At 39.4% G+C, this 21,388-nt stretch overlaps 1 protein-coding gene across 3 annotated transcripts in view; it reads right to left on the reverse strand.

The window, feature by feature from the left end:
- Nucleotides 1-21,388, reverse strand: part of LMTK2 (lemur tyrosine kinase 2) — a 43,650-nt gene that overhangs the window by 17,718 nt on the left and 4,544 nt on the right. For all 3 annotated transcript variants that reach the window (XR_010072184.1, XR_010072183.1, XM_063343286.1), the window contains exons 2-6: nt 10,887-11,011; nt 9,926-10,070; nt 7,663-7,736; nt 6,937-7,055; nt 5,437-5,524 (exon numbers count right to left, since the gene is read on the reverse strand). Coding sequence is in view for 1 of the 3 variants with exons in the window: in XM_063343286.1 (XP_063199356.1) it covers nt 5,437-5,524; nt 6,937-7,055; nt 7,663-7,736; nt 9,926-10,070; nt 10,887-11,011 (551 nt within the window). In the remaining 2 variants the exon portion in view is untranslated. The remainder of the gene's footprint in view (nt 1-5,436; nt 5,525-6,936; nt 7,056-7,662; nt 7,737-9,925; nt 10,071-10,886; nt 11,012-21,388) is intronic.

Consider the following 21,388-nt stretch of genomic DNA (forward strand, 5'->3'; position numbering starts at 1 on the left):
GAACAAGTTCAACAGAGGGCCACCGAGACAGTCAGGGGGTCAGAGCACTTCACCATGAGGAGAGGCTGAGGGAACTGGGCTCACTCGACCTGGAGAAAGGAGGACTTCAGGAGCACCTGACAGCAGCTGTCCAGGACATATGAAGTTATTAAAGACTGAGCCAGGCTCTTCACTGTGGGGCATGGAAGGAGGATAAGCGACAACAGGCATGATTTGAAACATGAGAGGTTCAGACAGTATAAGGAAAACTGTTTTCCACATGAGGACACTGGAGCAGAAGCGTAGGTTGCCCAGAGACCAGGCAGTTTCCATCCTTGGATGTTTTCAGGACCCAGCTGGACAAAGCCCCAAGAGATCTGGTCTGACCTCAGGCTGACGCTGCTCTGAGCAGGAGGTCGGAGAGGAGCCCTCCTGAGCTCCCTGCCAGCCTCAGCTACTCAATGATGTAGCAACACAGCAATGCTAGCCCCATACTACTTTATGAGCCACAAAATGGCCCTGTATCAGACAGACTTTTTAGCACAGCAAATATCAAAGGTTATGCATATCTGAATAAATACAGTTCTGCAAAATTCACTGCTCAGACACCTAAATATAAAAAGCTCAATAATCATGCTTGAAGAAGGCTCCATTTTCTCTCCAACTTCCTCCACTGCTCTGTCTCTTCCCTCCTCTCCTGGGTCTCCAGGAAGAATTAGATTTTGCCTTTCCTCCCATCCTTCTCAGTTGTAGTCGGGATCAGTGCAGCTGTCTTTGTAAGTCTGTCTTAATATGCTTTTTCTCTGTAACCGCCAGAAGCCGGGGGCACATTCACGTGCAGTACTCTTCAGTAGTCTTCTCGTTGGTGCAAATTCCACACCTGGTTCATACGAACACCCAAACAAATAGCTGACATGACTTTTTAAACCAGCAGGTGCTGATGGTAGGGTTTTAAAAGTGTAAAGAGGTTACCAAATTATGTCTACTGAAGTTGGAAAGCTACCTGCCAACTCACACAATACCACATAATTCCTGCTTCTGAAGTTCTTCGACAACTAAAAATACTACCCCTGCCTCCACCCTCCAACATTTCTTCGCAGTGTAAGTACGTGCAGTCACTAACAGTAAAATGCCCCAAAGTAGTGTATGGAATAAAGCACCTACACCGTCCGAAAGCTGTTTAGGCATATGTAAATTTAAGAAATATTAAACAGTTCAGAGAGCACAAAGAGCCTTTGAACACAACAGATGTGACTTCTGAAGTTGTCATATGAATTGCCAAATCCCCCCCCGCCCTTTTGTTTTAAACCACACACCACTGATGAATCTACGATTTGCCTCATATTGATACTAAGATTATTGAACAGATTTGTTGAACTCTTTGGTTAAGAAATTTTCATTGCAAAGATTCTTTTTTCATTTGAAGACAACATTTTCAAGTGGCAGTAGTTAGAAAAAGCCCAAACAAAACAATCACTGCAGGCAGGCATCTTCCGCTAACAGCAACACCCCTAAAGCAAGCTACAGGGCATTCTAGGCAAATACTGCATCCCGCTGATCTCATTTACTCCTGGAATTGCAAGACTTGAGGAATTTCTGTAAGAATTTGATAGGCAGATTAGCTTCACAATATATATGCCACTTCCACATTTGAATAACTTTCCTTTACTCATAAATTATGTCAATCCATTAGAGGATTTGCTGTGCTGACAAAGCACTGGCCACACATGGCTGAGTAATATATTAAAGTTAATAAGCAGGCTACCACTATTTTTAACCTGGCATCGTTCTACAATGTTTAACAGTGAACAGTTAACTATTCATAGAAGACTGCACCAACATACTAAGCAAACTAATACAGGGGGTGGAGTGGACTTAAGAATTTATTGAGCATTTCTTTTGATATTTACCATTTTCTACACAGTTTTAACACAGGCAACGGAAAATTAGGATTTAAAAGCTTTAAATCATTTATGTGCAACTGACCTCTCTTGCTCCTTGCCCAGCTCTGCAAAGCAAGGGACACAGAGCAACTTGGATTACATTATCAAGCAGGCTAAATGCTAGCAAATACAGTTACTGCATATACAACCAAGCAATCTTGAGTAACAGAAATGTGGAAGTAGTTTACATGGCCAAGAAAACAGTAAATTAGCGGTAAAAAAACCCCAGGTAAATTAGCCTGCATGACATTCAGCGTTGCTACTGTGGCAGTGAGCTCTGCTATCTCTGCACTACAGTTTCCAGTGCCTCTGATGAAGGCCTTTCCGTGTCAAGGAGCCTGGGAACTGATAATCCAACAGGGCTGCCCGAGCAGCCGAGGCAAGGTCAAGTGGCCCTAAAAAGGCTACGAATCACAGTGAGAGAAGTCGCAGGAGGCAGACATGCTACGATAGGCTATGAATCTGAAGGAGTGAAAGACAACCACCACCGTACCCCCAACAGAATAGACAAATTTCTCATTATTTAGTATGCCAAACTTGAAAAATGAAGCCTACATTGCTGAAAGAGCCTCAGAAGAACCTGTATCTGAAGACATTTAAATTTCCTTTCCAACACAGCTGACATATCTGCCACCTGTTTTCCTTAACCATCAAATTCTTAATCACGTTACGTACAAGGGATTAAAACAAGTTTATTCATTGTTGTATATACATATGCAACACCAGTAACGCAAGGTAAAGAGCTCTGGCATCGCATCACATTACTGCTAGTGAAACAGGAACGTTTCTCATCCTTCCCATCTGAACAATATCTAGTGACCACGGACACTACCAACCTTTGGTCAACCAAAGGGTCCACTGCGTCTGCCCCTGTGGTCTTTCTGCTGAAGAATCAGACTCTTGCATGTTACACCCCAATCTACCCAATTTCAGAAAAAAGTACAAAAGAAACTACCAGCTTTTGAGATCACTTACTAAAGGCCTGAAAAATCCAAGTAACTGCCACCCCAGCCACAGTGATACAAAGCAGCTTCTAGAATATCAACCCACTGACACTCCGCTAAAAACCTGTCTACTAAAATAAAAAAAAGCATCTAGCCATACCTTCTATTCCAAATGGTGCCGTCTGGCTGCCTTCACAGCTCTCCCTTCTTCACGTCTCCCCTCTCTCGTCACTCCACCATCGCCCCCTCCCACACTAGGCCGCAGGACCACAACAAGGATTAGTGACATCCAGTGACACCGAGCTAACGTATTGCGCTCCTCTGACTCTGCCTAACACTGCTTCTCTGCCGAGCCCCTGGGTATCTGTGTGCACAGTGAATGCAGCACTAGGAGAGGTCTAATGTCTAGGAGGTACTCGGCTCTACAAGTAAGAGCACTTCAAGTAAGCCAGACTGCCAGTATGAAAGTCATCTTTAACTCACTGTAATATATAATTTTCTAAAAACAAGTTTTAGTTCACTTCGAATAGAAATCAGCACAGGCATGTATTTTCCATTCCAAAGAAATTACCTAACTACGTCTGAATTTATAAAACTACCACTTTGGCTGTCAAGCTTACTGCCCCCGGTTAAAGTGAAAATCTATTTTATCCTCTTAAGTAAAATCCTCTCCAGATTACTCTGCAGTATCATGACAATTTCTGGCACTAATCATCAGGCATCAAACAAGGATATTATTTTTTTCCCCGTATACTTAAAGTAGGGCAATTTTTAAAAGTTACTCCATCTTCAAATTCAGAGTTGGATTAAATAGCATAACTATTTAAAAACATGGCAGCAATTAAATCTGATTAAATATCTGGATGTATATCTGTTAGACTCCATAAAATGCAATTCTTTCAACAGGCCTTTTAAAGAACCTCCAATTTGAGTAGCAGCTTTAAAATTGGTAAGAAGTATTCCACTTCTACATATTGAAAAACTATAAAAACCATTATCTGGTTAACCTTAGGCACCTACTTTTTAATTCTTAGCAAACCCGGAACATTTCACTTTGATCAGTCACTTAAACAGTTCAGACATTTTCTCCATTTGGAAAATAATGGTTTTATCAGCACTTCTGCCTTATTAATTTACTGCAGCTAACAAATTTGACCAAAAAGACCAGTAATGAAAAATACAGTTATTTAAGGTCACAGATTAACTGGTGTTTCTCAAGAAAACTCAAAACCTCATGTTAACTCTTATTTAAATTGCTTGAGGCAACTGATGGAAGTAGAACTGTATTTGTGCACCTGAGTTTAAAAGGAAATTCTGTAGTAGTGAAGCTGATAGAAAGGATCTTGCTGAACTTTATAAATGCAAACCATCTTACTTCTGAAGAGTTATTTCTTAATAACATATACAAGCACTTCTGAGTTCATTTCTGTCTTGACTTTTTTCAATAAACTCTGCTTTAAGTGATATCAAGACCACAAAGTTTAAAAGCAGCTATTGAGCCAATGTTTAGATAGCCACCTGCACTTCCGGGTTGGTTTGTTTTCCAGTGATGTGTTACGCTACAATAAGGTGATTCACGTCTTTTCAGAGCAGAGATCCATCACCACATCCAAATTTTAGTCTCTGAAGACGCTGTATATACTGGGCACAGATCATCCCCTTTTTCTATACATGCATACCACTCCCCTTCTCCCAACACTGACATAAATTCCAAGACATGCCCAGGAATGCAGCAGCTGAGCAAGAGTTTTGTGCAATTTCCCACCTCCAGAGGCCTTTGTGGCACTAACAGCAGAGCAGAACGCCGTGAGAACACCCTTCACTCTGCTCTTAGCATTTCTTTTGGTGCTCAGGAAGCATAAGGCGGCAAGTTGCTTGGGGGTGATGGGAAGGGAAAGAAAAGAAGAACTAGAGTAGAGAAAAGAAGAATACTGTAACAGAAAGGATGAGGAAGGGAATAAGATGATACTGAAAATTCTAGCTATTAGAATACGCTCATTACCAATTCTGGAAGTGAGCCCACCAATGCATTTTAGCCCTAGCTGCACAGCATGGGTAAAATTTGGGCACCCTGGAGGGCTGGGGGGCAGAAGGGAGGAAATTCTTTGTTTCCTCAACTAACATTTTCATAGAAATGGTAATAAAAGCACATTAAGGCAACATAGACGGCAAATAGAATTTAGGATGTGATTGTGAGCATGTGATACTGAACTGCAATAAAAAGCTTCCTTCTGTGACCTCCTTTCCCCTCCGAGCTCCCTGTTACAAGATGCAGGCAGACTGAAAGAGACTAGTAATTCTCTTATCAAAGACAGAAACAGCTATTTTCCTCTTCAGAATGTTCCACAAGCACCTAGAATTTACATGATGAACTGAAAAGAATATAAACAGAAAGTTACACCTGTGGTTTTTCTCTAAACCGAAAAAAAAGTCTGTCTTCTGACATTCTGGTTATTCAAAAAATTTCCCAGAAAGAAAACAAATGACTTTGAGTGAAGGGCAGTAAATACACTACATAAAATTTACACCAATGGAAAAACAACTGCAGCCTTTTGTATAAGTGCACTTACCAAGTCACAGAACTCAAAAACAAGGAGATAAGGAATGGCTTCCACGCATTGCCCAATACACTGGAGAACATTCGGGTGCTGAAGAATGCTAGAGTGAAAAAAAAACCAAAGAACAGTTAAAGCCAGAAAGATGACACTATACGTTATTTGCAGTATAATGCCACACACCAAAATCCCTACCAGAAGCTTCAACATATAACATTGGTGGGGGGGCGGCATGAACAGAAGGTGTAAGTACCCCAAGCCACAGATTCCATCTGCACCTTGATACCGCCTTTGTGTTGCTGCAGCGTATCATTGAGAGCAGCTGAAACTCAGAGGATCTCACAGCCACAAAAGCCAGCACTGCCACAAGACAGTCACACCCATCCTCCCAGCATCCCTCAGACCAAAAATGAGCACATGCAACTGGTTCACAAACTACACCCAGGAACCGATCTGGATAAGAGCTAAACCTTTACTTAGCCAGGTTAGTTCCCAGCCAGATCAGTTACTTTTTCTAAATTGCTTCAAACACACTTATGCCAACGCAGCAGAAGGCATGAGATTTCTTCTTCTGACAACTGCCAACAATTTAAGCCTAAATGCAAATATAACTAGGACATTAGAAAGCATTAAGAGCAGAAAGCTCTCTATGACCACTCACTTGTAGCGTACGCAGGCAAGGCAAAGCACACTATGAGCTATGTCTGGTGAACTGCAATATGCCTCTCTTCCCCAGTCACCTACAAAAGCCATTATCTTGCGGCAGTTAGCTCTTCAGAGAATTCTCACTCTTCCCAAAACACAAAGAGAAATTACACTCCCTTTAATATACCTTTCCAACATACAAAGGTTCAGCGCCCAGAAGCGAGCATCCTCCAAGCATAACACAAGAGGAAACGAACACCAAACAATCCTGGTTTATTGGCATTTCCAGTCCTATCAATAATTTCTCAATTGTAGAGTACTACTAACTGAAGTTAGTGTAACTCTGGGAGTTTCTTTGCGTGTACAAACCTCCTTGGAAGCTACCTGAACAAAATTAGTTTTTAATCACTATGCTGCATTCTATGGTTTGAAAAAGGGAACTTTAAAGAAATTAATGTGTATCTGATAGCACACAAAGTGTTGCCAGTTCCTCTGCTTCTAACAGAAAAGCCAAGTACAGGAGTTAAACCTCAGTTCTCACAGGCAAGTCATTAGCCATAAGGTTAGCTTGCACCATCAGGAATTTGTTCCAAAGAGCTGTAGAAGAAAATGTGATAAACCAAACCAAGTGTGTTTTCCAGTCATGAACAATAACTACCAAACACATTTAAGCAAAGGGCTCATTTTTATTTCTAAGCAAATTCAACTCTTACTCACTTTGGATTGACTGTATTTCACTTTTTAAAGGCAAGCATTTCAGTTATAAGGGAGGGCAACTATAGACAGTGACACTGAACAAAAGAACTGTCCATAATTCACATGCAGCGGTATGAAGCGTGGAAGTTAACCATGCTGTGAAACATTACTTACTAATACGGTTCTCCATTTCTTAAAAACTGTTCTTGCTCCTTGGGACTGGCACTTGCCTTCAGCTCCTTCACTATTACCCTTGCTACGCTAGTGCCTGTGTAGATCTCTCCCAGCAGAACCTGCAAGAAGAGAACCATTCTGTCTTTAATCAGAGGGAAAAAAAAAATGTTGGCATTTCCCTGCAAGGAGAAATACGAGCTAAAAATAGGCTGCAAGAAAGATTTTCTGGCTTGTCAACACATGCAGAGCTTTGATAATTAAACATCCATACTTAATACAACTTGACAACTGATCTACACACCAACTTTCAGAAAACATTTTTTTCTAATGAAGACCACTTATTTACTTAAGATTTTTTTCCTAGAAATAATTGGTATTAACAGGAATGTATTAATTCAAATACAAAGAAGTCAAACACTTAGTAATTTGACTACAAATACCTAGTAAGTAACTCTGGTAAGAAACTACGCAAATTAAAGCAGCGGTGATTAGTGCTGTGATAACAGCTAGGAAGTGCACGCACGGAAACATCTAATTTCAACTTCAGTTCTTCTCATGCCTGTTTTGGGGTTTTTTTGGTGTTTTTTTTGTTTTGGGGTTTTTTTGGGTTTGTTTTTTTTTTTTAAAGAGTATCATTTTAAAGGAAATATAGTAACCGAGTTAGTTAGGAAATATAGTAACCGAGTTAGTTAGGAATTAGACTCAAACAAAACACAAAATTCTCACCTTTCCAAACCAGCCATTTCCAATTTCCTGGATGTAGTTTAGACTCTGACGTGCAACTTGAGACTTTGATCCATCTGTCACACACCACAAAAGAAAAGTAACACATATCAAACCACTCAGATGGCCAAAGTTATCAACTGTTAAGGAAATAATGCAAGCTCCTACAACATTTATTCCCAATTATGTCCATACATTCAGACAAGTAGCAAAACCTAGTTAGACATACATAAAGTATGAAGGAACACTGTGACAACAGCACTCAAGTGAAACTTTTCTCAGCTTCTAAACCATACTAGAATACACCCCCTACAAACACACAGTGATTCTCCTTAGGACATTCTCCTTTTAAATTTTTAATGCATTCAGTAAGGAGGGGAAAAGGCTGAGTTCTAATTCCAATATAAAAATGTATCATACCCTGTAGCTGGGTAGGGCAAACCATAGAATCATTTAGGTTGGAAGGGACCTTTTAAGATCTTCAAGTCCAACCGTTAACCCAGCACTGCCAAACCCACCACTAAACGATGTCCCTCAGCACTACACAACATTTAAACCCCTCCAGGGATGGCGACTCCACCACTGCCCTGGGCAGCCTGTTCCAATGCTTCACAACTCTTCCAGTGAACAAATTTTTTCCTAATATCCATCCTAAACCTCCCCTGGTGCAACTTGAGGCCGTTTCCTCTTGTCCCATGGCCTGTTCCTTGAGAGAAGAGTCCGACCCCCCCTGGCTCCCCCCTCCTTTCAGGGAGCTGTAGAGAGCGAGAAGGTCTCCCCTCAGCCTCCTCTTCTCCAGGCTGAACACCCCCAGCGCCCTCAGCCGCTCCTCACAGGACTTGTGCTCCAGACCCCTCACCAGTTTACACCTTAAATAACCTACTCACAAACCTATGTAAACAAAAGCAGCAAGCCCAAGACAATACTCATTGCTTGTACCTCTTAACGTCTGTAATTATACAGACAGTTACCATTTTAAGACAAGGGGTCTGACTGCTTTATACTTCAGCCCAACTGCCCTACTTATGGCTGCCATCTGGAAAGAGGACATTTTCTGACTAAAAATACCTAATGTAAAGAGTGCAGAGAGGGAAAGGATAGAAAAGAAGACCCAGATCTTGGCAGAAGATAGACAGTAACAATGTCAGGCTCCATACCATCCAAGAGATACAGCAGTGTATACCCCTCTGCTGCCTAACTGATTAGGAACACCAACAAACAGATGTGCACAGAAACTTTGAATCATTACTACTTGTCTGACAGAATTCTAGCCCACATTTTTATTTCCATAAACCACGTTTGCACCAATATTATTTTCCTGGGACAGCTAGAGCTGTGTAATATACCGCCAAGGTGCTCCCAAGGACAGAGAATGCTGTATCATACAACTACCTTTCACCAGTGCACCTTGCTGAAGTACACTGCCTTACTTCTGGCAAAATAACTTGTAGTGACAGAAAGTATAGTTTTAATGGTTATGGCAACGTAGAAGAGCGGAGATAAAATTATTCACAGATAATTTCCCCTCACTCATTAAAACACTGAGGAGTAACATTTCTTTTGTATCAAAGGCACACTGACAGTTCTTGAAAATTGTAGGGAAAGAACTAGAAGCTTCCCTGAACATCTCATGATTAAGCAACACAAGCACCATACGTAAAAATTATATGTGAAGTAGTATACATGAGAACAACTACTTTATGCTACACTATGCTTGTAATATTAAAGATGCTTTTACAAAAGTTGCATTTTAAAGAGCACGTTCAAAAAAACCTTTCACAGGGAAATCTAATGCTCCGTCTTACCAATATCATGTGTACAGCACAAGAAGCCTACAGTGACACTAAGAAGCGATGCAGCTGAAGAGTAGCACTGCTGTCAAGTGAGAGTCTCTCTTGTTTCCATCTAAGGCTAATGGCTAAAATCCAGTGACAACTTTGCCATGAAGGAAACCACCAAAGAGCTGAGGTCCCTAACGTCCTAGAGTACTTCAAACCCTTCATGTATACAGGGGCATAATTAAAGCATCCAAGAGAGGTTTGTTTCAGCTGGTTTCAGTCTCTTAAGCTACCTTACGTGGCAACTTGCCGTACGTTAACATTTCTGAAGTAATATTCCACATTTTACCCTATACTTCACAAAATATATTTACTCAGTTTTTGTAACAATTGACTTGTTACAGTAAAGTAAAACATAGTCAGGCACACTCCATTTTTGACATTGAAATTGCCTACTTTTGTTTTTTCATTAAAAACCAGCATTTCACCTGTACGAGATGGAAACTGGGAGGGAGTTGGTACAGTAATATTGGGAACCGAAAGAGTAAACACTTCTGCTGGAGACTGAACAGATGGAGTATCTTCTGCTGGAGGTGTAAAATCTATTTCATCATCAAAGTTATCTTCAAATTCCTGCATTAAAAAAAAAAATCTTAGTAAACAAGTTGTTCTTTGTCTTAAAATTAGCACTAATACATTTCTTTTAGATTGAATGAGCAATGTTAAGGAGCCTTACCTTTTTTCCAGATTTTTATTTTTCTATTCCTTATTTTCAATTTATTACTGATTTAAAGAGATTGAAATATCAAGTATGGCTTTTAACAAAAACAGAGATTTTGTTTTGTGGAGGTTTTTTTGTGTCTCAGGATTTTGGTTTTTTACTTTAAATGCTATCCCTGACTTTGAATGAATTATCATGAACTGCCTAGGCCAAATATTCTCCATTTAGAAATGAGAGCAAAACTCAATTTTCGGAACACGGATAACCGATACTCAAAAAGTAATTGTTTTCTGAGGATAACAATTTCTCCTCAAAAGTCTTGCTATAGCGGATATGTATCTTCAGTATTCTTATTTGACAGGAGCGTCTTCAACCCTGTCAGCAGACTAAGAAAAACAAATTCAAAGAATACACAGGAAAAGGACAAAAAGGGTTCTTTAACTACAGCAAAATTGTCTACTACTGATCCTGATATCTAGTAATGATTTTGAAAAGACATTAAAGATCCTTACTGCAGCATGAACCAAGTACTTAAAATAAATCGTTGCAACAAGATTCCACCGCATGTAGAAATACAGCTGCTGGCTACTTCAGAAGAGGGATGTACAGTGACACTGAAGGGTGAATAACTGCAGAGCATTAGCACAAACAACCAAGTAAGCTGTGTTCTGATAGCCAGAATACTACGAATACCACTTGTACATACATTTGTAACTACAGCTGCTTACCTTGAAATCTATCTCGGGGTCTTTACAGCAGGAGACACAGTTTGCAAGCAGTATTACCAGTACTGCTAGAGTACTTAGAGACAGAAACACAAAAGATGAGGAAACTTCAGCTGTGGCTCCTTCTCCTGGAAATAAACACGTACGTAGTATTATACAAATGCATTTATCATTTTAAGAAGTTCCTTCAAAATATATTATCCATCTGCATTTATTTAAAAGATGGCATTTGAACATTTAGCTGTGTGGACAGGACCACAACTAAGAGAAAACTGAACAGAAAAGACAGACTGGTAAATTCTACCTATGCCGTGCCACCTGCCTGCAGCATTCTGGATTTACTTGATCCAAGCTAAGAGGCCACAGCCAACATGACTTACCAAAGTAGGTGATGAACAGGGATAGTCCCAAGCCTCAGGATTCTGTTTAAGTCAACTAATTTATACAGATGTCTAAGCACAGATATTAGAAATCTGGTCGTTTTGAAGACATCTCCCATGAGGCAAAACAACTGCCCTGAGATAAAAGGCAGCTAGAAGAAATCCTCACTTAAACTGCATACAAATTTAAAATATATTACTAAAGATAGTACCATCTGCATTCATGGCAGTCTGCCAAATATACAAGTTGCTTTCATAAGTACAGTGGGTCTAATTGGATCACCCCAATTTCTATTTCTTGTGATTCATTAGGTGATTTGTCTCCATTTCAAGAATTTTAGACATGATCCCCAACCACTTTGTAAACACACTTCCAAATAATTTTCAAAAATTTTATATAGAAACATTCTACAACACATTTTCTATGATTAAGTCAGATTATTATTACTCATACAGGATCAAAAGCTTTAAATGGCATTTATAAAAGTCTTAAATCTTTGCCAGGGGAATTAAACCTGTTTTCATCCCTATTTCCATCTTAAATTGAGAACAAAGATACGCAGTTCCCTAGGAGACCTCAGCACACATCTTAGGTTTGGCCTTGTTGTTTCTTTTTAAAGAGGTACCGCCACAGGGACTGGAAGAGTAGTTGGACCATATCTGCGTAAGATATATTTAGATATTACATCGGTGTTAAAGTTAAACAAAGTCACGTGACTTAGACTGACTGGATTTTTTGGGAACATCTGAGTATCAGTGGGAATGTCTGGCAACAGAATACAGCATAAATGAAGCCTCAAAAAGAAATAAAGAAATATCAGAAGTTGACCACTAGTTAAGGGACATACTGACTTGGCCATCTATCTCTTATACCTTCAAAAAGCTGCAAGAAGTAATTAAGAAATTTCCAGAAAAAAAGCTACAGCTTTTCATCATGTTCCACAGATTGATCACTTATTCTAATTACATGTAAAGAGTAGGTTGACATAATCAAAATACTGCTTTAAAAAGTGTTAGCATACTTTCAGAAGATCACAGGTTTTCTGTACAATAAATTAGGAATTTCATCTATACAACAATAAAAGTCAACCAAAAAAGGAAGGTTTTCAAAGAAGTGATACTGTTTCTAGTTTCCACAATAGTTCTGCCATTCTAACCTCATAAGAGAGCATGAATACTCCATTTCTAGATAATATGTATTGTTCAAATACAGACCACCGTGTGAGGCTGCTTACCACCTTTTAGTCAAAATTCTGAAGAGGGCTCTCAACAGAACAATTTATATTCATTTAAAACAAGTCCTCTATGTAACACCCATGTATTTTTCCATCTGTAAGCATCAACATGGAAAAAAAAAGAAAGGTAACAGCTGATTTATGTTTACTTCCTTCAGATGTTCAGTAACCTAAACCACAAATATAAGCGTTTTGTGAAGTCATTAGCTAAATTACTGTAACAAACACACACAGAGATAATATAGCTTTAGATAAAATATAAAACATTCCTTTGAACATCTAACTGAAACCAAATAATTAGAGATAGCTTTACTACAAAAAAGTAACCATTTATGTTACCAGGTAACATTTTTCCAAACCCACCTCACTTAATTTCCAAACAGCTTCCTCACCTTCACCACCAACTTCACTGACATGAGAAGTCAACTCACTGCAGACCATGCACTGAACAGAAGCCGATCTTCCCTGACTAGTAAGCACCCGTGAACACATCACCACAATTAAAGAGAGATTCCTCCCAGTAGGAGAGCAAGACTCCTGAACCCCGGAGAACATTTCACCCAGTGTACTGGATGCATTTGGGAAAGTTAGCCAAGCAGAAGTAAATCACTACACGATGAACTGGGACACCGCGAGCATGTTTTAGTATTCACAGTATACATTACTAGCATGTCTTAAAAGACTGCTAGTAAAGACTTAAAAGACTGCCTAAAAGACTATTCCAAGAATAACTTTAGACCAGATCCTTAACAGGGAGGTACAAAGCACCTCAGCTGTCAAGTTTATAAAACACTAAAAAAAAAAAAGCTAGCAAACTTTTATTTTGTTTTTATAGTACACTATAACGTCTCCTTTTTCATGCCCACATGGCTAACATGAATTTCAGTGTCCTTCTGCTCCCCACAGGAGATGAGCATTATCACTTCTCATCAGCATCCTCCCCTCCTTCAAATACCACAGCTTCTTCTAGAAGGTCTTTTTCATCAGCCTCTACCAAAACTTGGAGCAATTGTTCAAAATTTGCTTTACCACTTTTCATCTTACTGCTTCTTTTCAAGACCTGACAAGGGCTTGTGCACCCGAAAGTACATCCGTTGTAATTATATTAGCTGGTCTGCTACAAGGTGATATCTCTACCTACAAACTGCCCTCCTGTGCCCTTGGACTATCACAACTACAGCAGCGTGACCACGACGTGTGTTTACAGAAACATTACCACGCTCACTTCAATGCAGGAACTTCAAATCCCACTTGGGACCCCCCAGGAAACCACAAGTTATCACAGCAAATCCAGCCAGGAGGATTCAAGCTCCCAGTGGTCTCATGCCAGTTTTCTGGTTTACTTAACTCAAAATGAGACATAACAGGCACTAACAATCACAAGCTGCTACTGTATGTGTTAGATACACTGCATGGGTATTCAACTACTTTATATTAAAAAGGCAACATATTTTGGTTGGAATTCCTTCTGTAAAGAAAACTGCACATTTATAAAGCCTAAAATCTAAGTGTGCCATGTAAATTACCCTCTTCCCCATAACACAAATATCTCCTTTAAGTACCTTGGAATGAATACAGAAACAATAAATAAATTCCTGCTGCTCATTATGTTACTTCCTAACCTTACAGCCCTTCTATAATTCCCAGGAAAATAAAGTGTGTGAACTAACAGCAATTAATTGGAAGCAGAAATGAAGTTGTTTTTTGGTTTGTTTTGGGTTTTTTTTTTTAAAAAAAAAAAAGGAAAGCAAAGATCACCTCTGAAAAGGCAACTAACCATTGACAGCTCATTACGACAACAGAAGACACATAAGCTTCCAAAAGCACCAGGCAAATTTCACAAAGTTATAAAAAGATGCTTTAATACAAGAAAAACACCAATTATCATGGGCAAGTTTCTGCAACACTTAGAGAATAGCGTTTCAGATGACTCATACAAGAGCTACTTACTAAGAACCGCAGAATCGTCTCTATTTGGATAAACTTTCAAGCCTCTCACATAGTAATTAATAAGTGATATTTTTTAATCTGCACTTTTAAAAAATGAATGTAAAATTAAGTATAAAATGATGGCAACCTATAACTGGGCTAAAATTTATTATAAGTAAAGTTATTTTAATAGCTTGCATAAATGCATATTCAGTAATGGAAGTCTCTGATTAAGGATGAGAACTGGGGTTCGACAAAGCGCTGAAAAACCTGCTGCACTACAACCTCTTTTGCATTCTTCAACTATTTCCATCCAATGATTAATTCACTAGAGCTTGGTAAAATGACTCGGAACTGAAAAGGTAGGAGATGTTGAATACCTCCTTTCGTTTGTAAATTGTGAAAGTATGAAGGAATGACAGCTATCTATTATAAGAGCCTGACCGAAAAAGCAATCAGAAAGAAATTAAATGCAGAGGACCATTTTATATAGTCATTGCAGAAAGCAGTTTTCTTTAATAAAAGAACTCTGTTAAAATACATTGTAAATTTAATTAATTTTAATCTAAAGCTAGATAAAATCCAGTAAACATCTCACAATTTCATAACGAATGCAGAAGTTAAGAACCTTAACATAATAGATTCTAAAGTAGAGAACTTAATAAATTTACTCAGTATATCATCTCAGTTTACAAACCTACTGTATTTAATGTAACCCTACGCAGTAACGACCTACTACAACTTAATATCTATCCAGAAGTCAGAATCTGTTCTTTAGGAAAGGAACTGCAAAACACCCCCAAAATACGATATATAAAATGCCAACAGTATAAGGCTTCCTGTCAGCTAATGCAAACAGTCTAGAGTACTTCGGTCTGTTATATCCAAACTACTCAAGCAGGAGGAAGAGGCCTGGATTATCCCACTACTATATTAAAACAAGCAGGAGATGCAGCGTGTCTGTGTTACTATATGTGTTACTGCAAGGTTAACACAACAGAATGCTTTACAAAGAACTCTGTGCTAGTAAACGTTCCATCTCAAAATGGCACCAAGATGATCCTAAATTATCAAGACAGAAAATAAGGTCTTTTTTCAAAGCCTTACAGTATTAAATACTGATTTTATGCTGTTATTTACCCACTCTTAACAAGCACATGGTATCATAAACAAGTCAAAGCCCTGGCCAAGGCAGGTATTTAATTAACAGTTACTGAACCAGATTCTTCAGCACCTCTGAAGACTGCCATTTCATAAGCAAGTTTTACACTAATGCCTAAATTTGAGCACAGCATACCTGCAGTCAAACCCTGTGTGCAGGCAAGTACATGAACACGCTCACTGAAAAAACAATGATGATAAATTGCACTGGCATTCTCAGGATCAAGTATAGACTTGAGAACATACACTTCAGTATCTAGTAACATTCTTCCACCTGTTGAAACATGCTATTTTCATACAAAATATATTTCAGGGCAGTTTATATAGGTCAGGATTCTCTATACGTTCCTAACTTTCTTTCAAGTCTACTTTCTTCAAAAGATAGTCCACTGACTCCCAAATGCAACAACTAAGCGAACACTGTTTGTTTCTTGCTAGAACTGGTTTCCTTCCCTACCCAATTTCCCAGCCTGCGCCCAGTACTCTCAGACAGCCATGTATGTCATCCACCCGTGGCTTCCTTTGCTCCCATTAGCCAAGAGCCACAGCCACTTGCCAAGCAGCGGCAGCCACCACGCAGAAGGATGCGGGGCCAGCCGTCTGTATCCATGAGGGGGAACAGGCCTGGGCCCCTGCTACTGCCAGACTATGAAAGGTCATGACACTTGAACTCTGACTCTCTCCAAGTTGGTCCAATGTCATTAATCACATTATTAAGGTCTCAGCCTTCAGGAAATTGGGATAAAAAACGCACGACACCACACAATGCTAAGCTTGGGGGAAAAAAAATAAATATACATGACAGACACTACTGAGTACACTGCTAAAAGACATTCACGGGTGTGATAAAGGCAGTGCAGGGCCCAGATAAATTAAGCATTATTAGGGCACTGTGAACTTCAAGGGAGCATCTGATTTGAAGCTCTCAGCACAGCAGTTGCTACGCGACAACGGTCCCATCGCATAAGCAAGAGCCTCTTTTCTTTTGAGAGCAGCTATATAAATGGCAGTTCCGCACTAATAGCTCTAATGATTTCAAGCACAAATCCAGCATCACAGCAGTCACTTAAACTGCCTCTTGGACACCCTCAAACTATATGATCATGAATCATGAACCGAGATGTTACTTTACAACACCAAGTGGGAACAGAGCAGCCTTTAAAATACTAATGAACAACCAAATCTAACTTTGCTCCTGAGCTACTTCCATGCTATGTATCTTCCATAAACTTGATCAGTTTACTTACTCTGAGGTTAATGGATATTAACATAACCAGATTAAAAAGTGTACTATCACTGCTATCACCCTAATTTGCAGTGGTTTTGATAAACATGATTTTAATAGCTACCCCAACTTTCCTAAATAATGCTGTAATTCCTTCCTATGCTACCAATTAAGTGGGAAAGTGTTCTTGACTCATACACAGCTCTTCTCAACTCAGATTCAGATCATTATCTTTTCCTCACAAAGGGTTTCTCCTCCTGCATTTATTTACTCCCAGAAATCTTCAGAGGTTTGCTAGTAATAGGCGCAAAACCAATACAGATACAGTCAGGCCTGTACATTCTAAAGGCCCATGGGTAACAGGTAGAATACTAAAACAAATTCAAAACAATTTTAGACACATCTATTGTGTAATATCTGATTTTATGACAAGGTGAAGCACAACATGCATTGCAACTCCTGTAATCCACAAAACCAAAACCAACCCAAGAGCGCATTCCATTAGTTACTGCATTCCCGTCATCTCAGTTTTTTCCTGCTATGCTCCATTTAACAACTGAGGCAAAGAACAGCGGAATTTTTGAGAATGAGTTTCAGCAGAAATGTGTGCTATGCCATCATCTGGTTGTGCAATGCTGTATTACAATAGGCTTTAAAATACTGTATTAGAACTGCATTCAAACCACCACCAACCTTCAACTAAGACACAACACAAGCAAACAAAAACTTAACACAAGTTCTGCAGGAGCACTGTCGGCACTTCAGACATTCTCCCAAAAAAAAAAAAAAAAAAAAAAAAAAAAAAAAAAGCAGCTACTTTTAGGATGAGAGGCACTCAAATTCCAGTTAGCCCTTTGATTTGAATGACCATTACCAGTACAATAAGAAGAAACATTCCCCAGATCTGATGCCTTTCATTGACTTGGTGGACTTGGTGTCCTCAGCACAATGCCAGCACCGGAATGAAATCTGAAACTTTTTCCAAATGCCCAAAGTATTCCAAGCAGAGACTGGAAATGTTCCTTCATTGAGCAAATCCCTAAGCACAGACATAAATAACACTCCTTAAGGGATTTTAATGAGGTTCTCACTTTATACCTGAACTTTTCAGCTTTCAGCTTTTTAGTGCTTATTGCCATTCAAAGAAAATACAAATGTTTAAAGTTTTAAAACAATAAAAATAATCTGGAATAAACTATTGAAAATTTTATTAATTGTAGAGAGTTATTTCAAAAGCCTGTCCTCTCATGACATTATTACTACCCTTACATTGGATAATGCAAAGTTTGCATAACTAACAGAAGTAACCCTCAGTACGGGTATTACAAATGTATCTTTATGCAAAAGCACTTTATCACCTGATTTTATTTTCCCTTCTTCCCTACAACTATGGAAAATCCTAATTACTAGACATAGTCTCAAGAAAAAAAAAACAACTCATAAGGACTTAAAATTACAGCTGTCCAAGTTACTTGTGCACACTTGTATTTAATCTTACTGAATACAGTTTGTTAATTAACAGTTTGTCAATGAAACTATTTCCTGTCTACATCTGAATTGTGTTACATGGCCTAAATCAAAGTCTCACGCTTAGAAAGATGCAAGTAAGATGACAAGACTTCTAGAGATAGTAGAAGAAAAAATAAAATAAAATGAAATGAAAAGTCACATACAGGCTCCTCTGTTACTACATTCTTCTAGACAGAAATTGAAACATTTCACCCCTCTACTAAACTTGTCCATTACAATCCCTGTACTATCCTAGAACTCTATTATTTTAAGTCCCTTATGAGGGAGGTGGGTAGGATTAAAGGCCAACACATGTGCACAGACAATTGTTTTGAAAAACCACCAGATTTTCTTCTTTATTACAACAGATAATCATCAGAAGTAGGGGTAATGAAGACAGCAAGCGGCAATTTCCTACAGAGTTTTTCCCCATAAGCAATAAAAAACGCCTCTGACACAGCCCTCCCACCCACCGTGTGTTCTGGATATAGTTCTACAGTGACAAAAGCCAGTTTCATAGTTGAATGTGTTTTGCAGACATGTGTCCCTGAAATCATTACTGTTCTATGCAACAAGTTACAATACTTTCAAGAAGAAATATCAGCTACTTCATATCCCAACCGGATGCATAACTCCGTACGTTAACAATCCTTGGCAAATTATCTCAGTCCTCCCATTTGTCCTTACAAAGAATACAAGCCTATCCTGCAATCTAAGCCAACGCTTTTCAAACTCTTTTATCCCATGCTCCCCTAAATACTTTTAGAGTGTGCTTCAAGTGAGCTTCTACAGGGCAGGGAGACACAGGCTACATATCCTAAGGCAACACTGGTTTCTCACCCAGTGCAGCTCCCTCAGAACACAGCTCGCACCCTCTCTTTTCCCGAACATTTGTCCTGCCCTGAGTGCTGGCTGAACAGTCAGTAACTAGCAAAACCGTGAGCTGGGGTTAGTTTTACATTTCTGTCCTTACTCTATTACCTTCCGAGTCTTCCCAGTAATGTCAACGAATTACTCACACAACAGCACACTGCTCAATTTTAATAAGGACTAAATATAGGCTAGTACTTCAAGTGTTTACAAAGTGAGATCTGTTTGAAGTTTCAGTGTTAGAATCTCATGCCTGCACGAAGGCATCTTAAGACAAGGGAAAAAATATGCATGTTGAATAATTATGTACCCTATACCTTCATGGCAGTGTTTCTGGAAAATCTGGGTAGCATTATTATCTTGTAAAGGTACCACCTCATTCTTAAGTGTGTGTCTCTATGTATATACACGTATATAAGAAATTCTGCAGAGCACACTATTCTATACTGCTAGATGTTGGTTTTGTCAATTAATTCCTGCTCAAGTACAGTATGTTCTCATCTGCTACATCATTTCTCCAACAGTGAGGCACAGGAGTTGTAGACTTTTTTTAGACAGAGCAGACCACAATCATTTAAAGAAGCATGAGAAGATTATACATCATGGTATCTCAAACCATCAGAAGTACTTGCAGCATGGAAACAAAAACATCAGTACCTCTTTCTCACATTTGACAGGAATACAATCTATTAAGATATACAGGTTTTGAAGAGACTAATTTCTTTCTGTTGGTGTAAAAGGAATCCATACATGCAATCTTCCTGTGACGAGACTTTCTAGAATCTTGATTTTACAGTAGATGCATTTCCATCTCCAACGTACGACTGGGTTAAGAAGTGTGGGAAAGAAAGCAAGCAGCAGCATTTTGCCAAAAGAGCTTATTCAGCTCTATTTCTCATCCCTGTTCACAGGCAAAGGATCCCTTGGAAGAAGAACAGGCCGTAGGATGAACGACTGATTTTGGAGAACTGGATCTGATCTACAGACTGAAAGCTTAAAAGCCAGCACTCCAAAGCCTACTGTTAAAATTTTCTACACCTCTTTTGTACCAAAGAAGTCTCAGGGTGCAAAGGTAGTCCTAAAAACGTCACATCACTTAAGTCACCACAGTGATGTTTCCTTACCATTAAGGAAACTTTTCTGAGTGTAGTAGTGTTGGACAAGGTGTTACTTTGTACCAGCATTTCATACTGGAAATCCCCCAGAAGACAATTCACTGACCTAACTCGCCTCACACCATCACCTTGCCTAAGCTGTATGTGGCACAATGCCTTGCCACTGGTTGTGCTTTAACTACACACGTAGATTGGAACAGCTATCCTGACATGCTTTGTACATTTCTGATTATAGAAGTGTCTACAGGATGCTTCTGCTATCACTGATGTTGCTCGAGACCTTTCATAGCAGCAGTACAGTGAAAACAAAGAGTGTATACACAGCGATAAAAGCATGGAAGCTGTTGCAAATTATATCCAGAGCCATATCGAGCCCCAGGTACTGGATGCACACACCAAATAGAAAGGCAGACCCAAAATAAAACCTAAGGAAGGCTCCAGCACACCATGTGCTGTCCTGCTGCTGCAGAACTGGAGCATTAGGACTGAAAGAGAACTATTTCTGCAGCACCTGGCGTTATCCGGACCGAGGGTGTCTGTCCAGCGTGGGTAGTGACTCAAACCAGACTACGGCGAGCGTCCAGAAATTACTGCTGTTCAAATTTGCCTGACAGCTATTCAGTAGCCCCCCAAAATACAACTTTGTCTTCTGTGCTCTTCAAATAGAATGCTGGATCTCGCTATGTAACACAAATTCCTTTTTTTATACAGGATCTGGGGCAAAATCAGCACTAACTAATGGGCGCCTTCAAACCAATGACCTGCACCTGATGCTGACGACAATGTACCTTTAGACTGTCTCCAATCAGTGCTATCTTAATAGGCTGCAACAACACCTGAGAATTACCAAATACACCCAAGCATTCAAGATGTGAGAAACGACCTCAGAAAACGCCCTCCTCCTCTAAGGACGGCTTTAGCTGTAGCAAAGTCCAGACACTCGGCAGCCAGAGGCACAGAGAACAGACCAAGGCTGTGAACAAAGCCTTGCATGGAACATCCCTGCAGGCCAAGGAGCAGGCTTGGCTTCTTACCTCAAGAGTCACAATCTCACAGGTAGAAACAAAAGATAAAAGACACT

The sequence above is a fragment of the Chroicocephalus ridibundus genome, chromosome 8 (genome assembly GCF_963924245.1).
Source record: "Chroicocephalus ridibundus chromosome 8, bChrRid1.1, whole genome shotgun sequence".
NCBI classification, from domain to species: domain Eukaryota; kingdom Metazoa; phylum Chordata; class Aves; order Charadriiformes; family Laridae; genus Chroicocephalus; species Chroicocephalus ridibundus.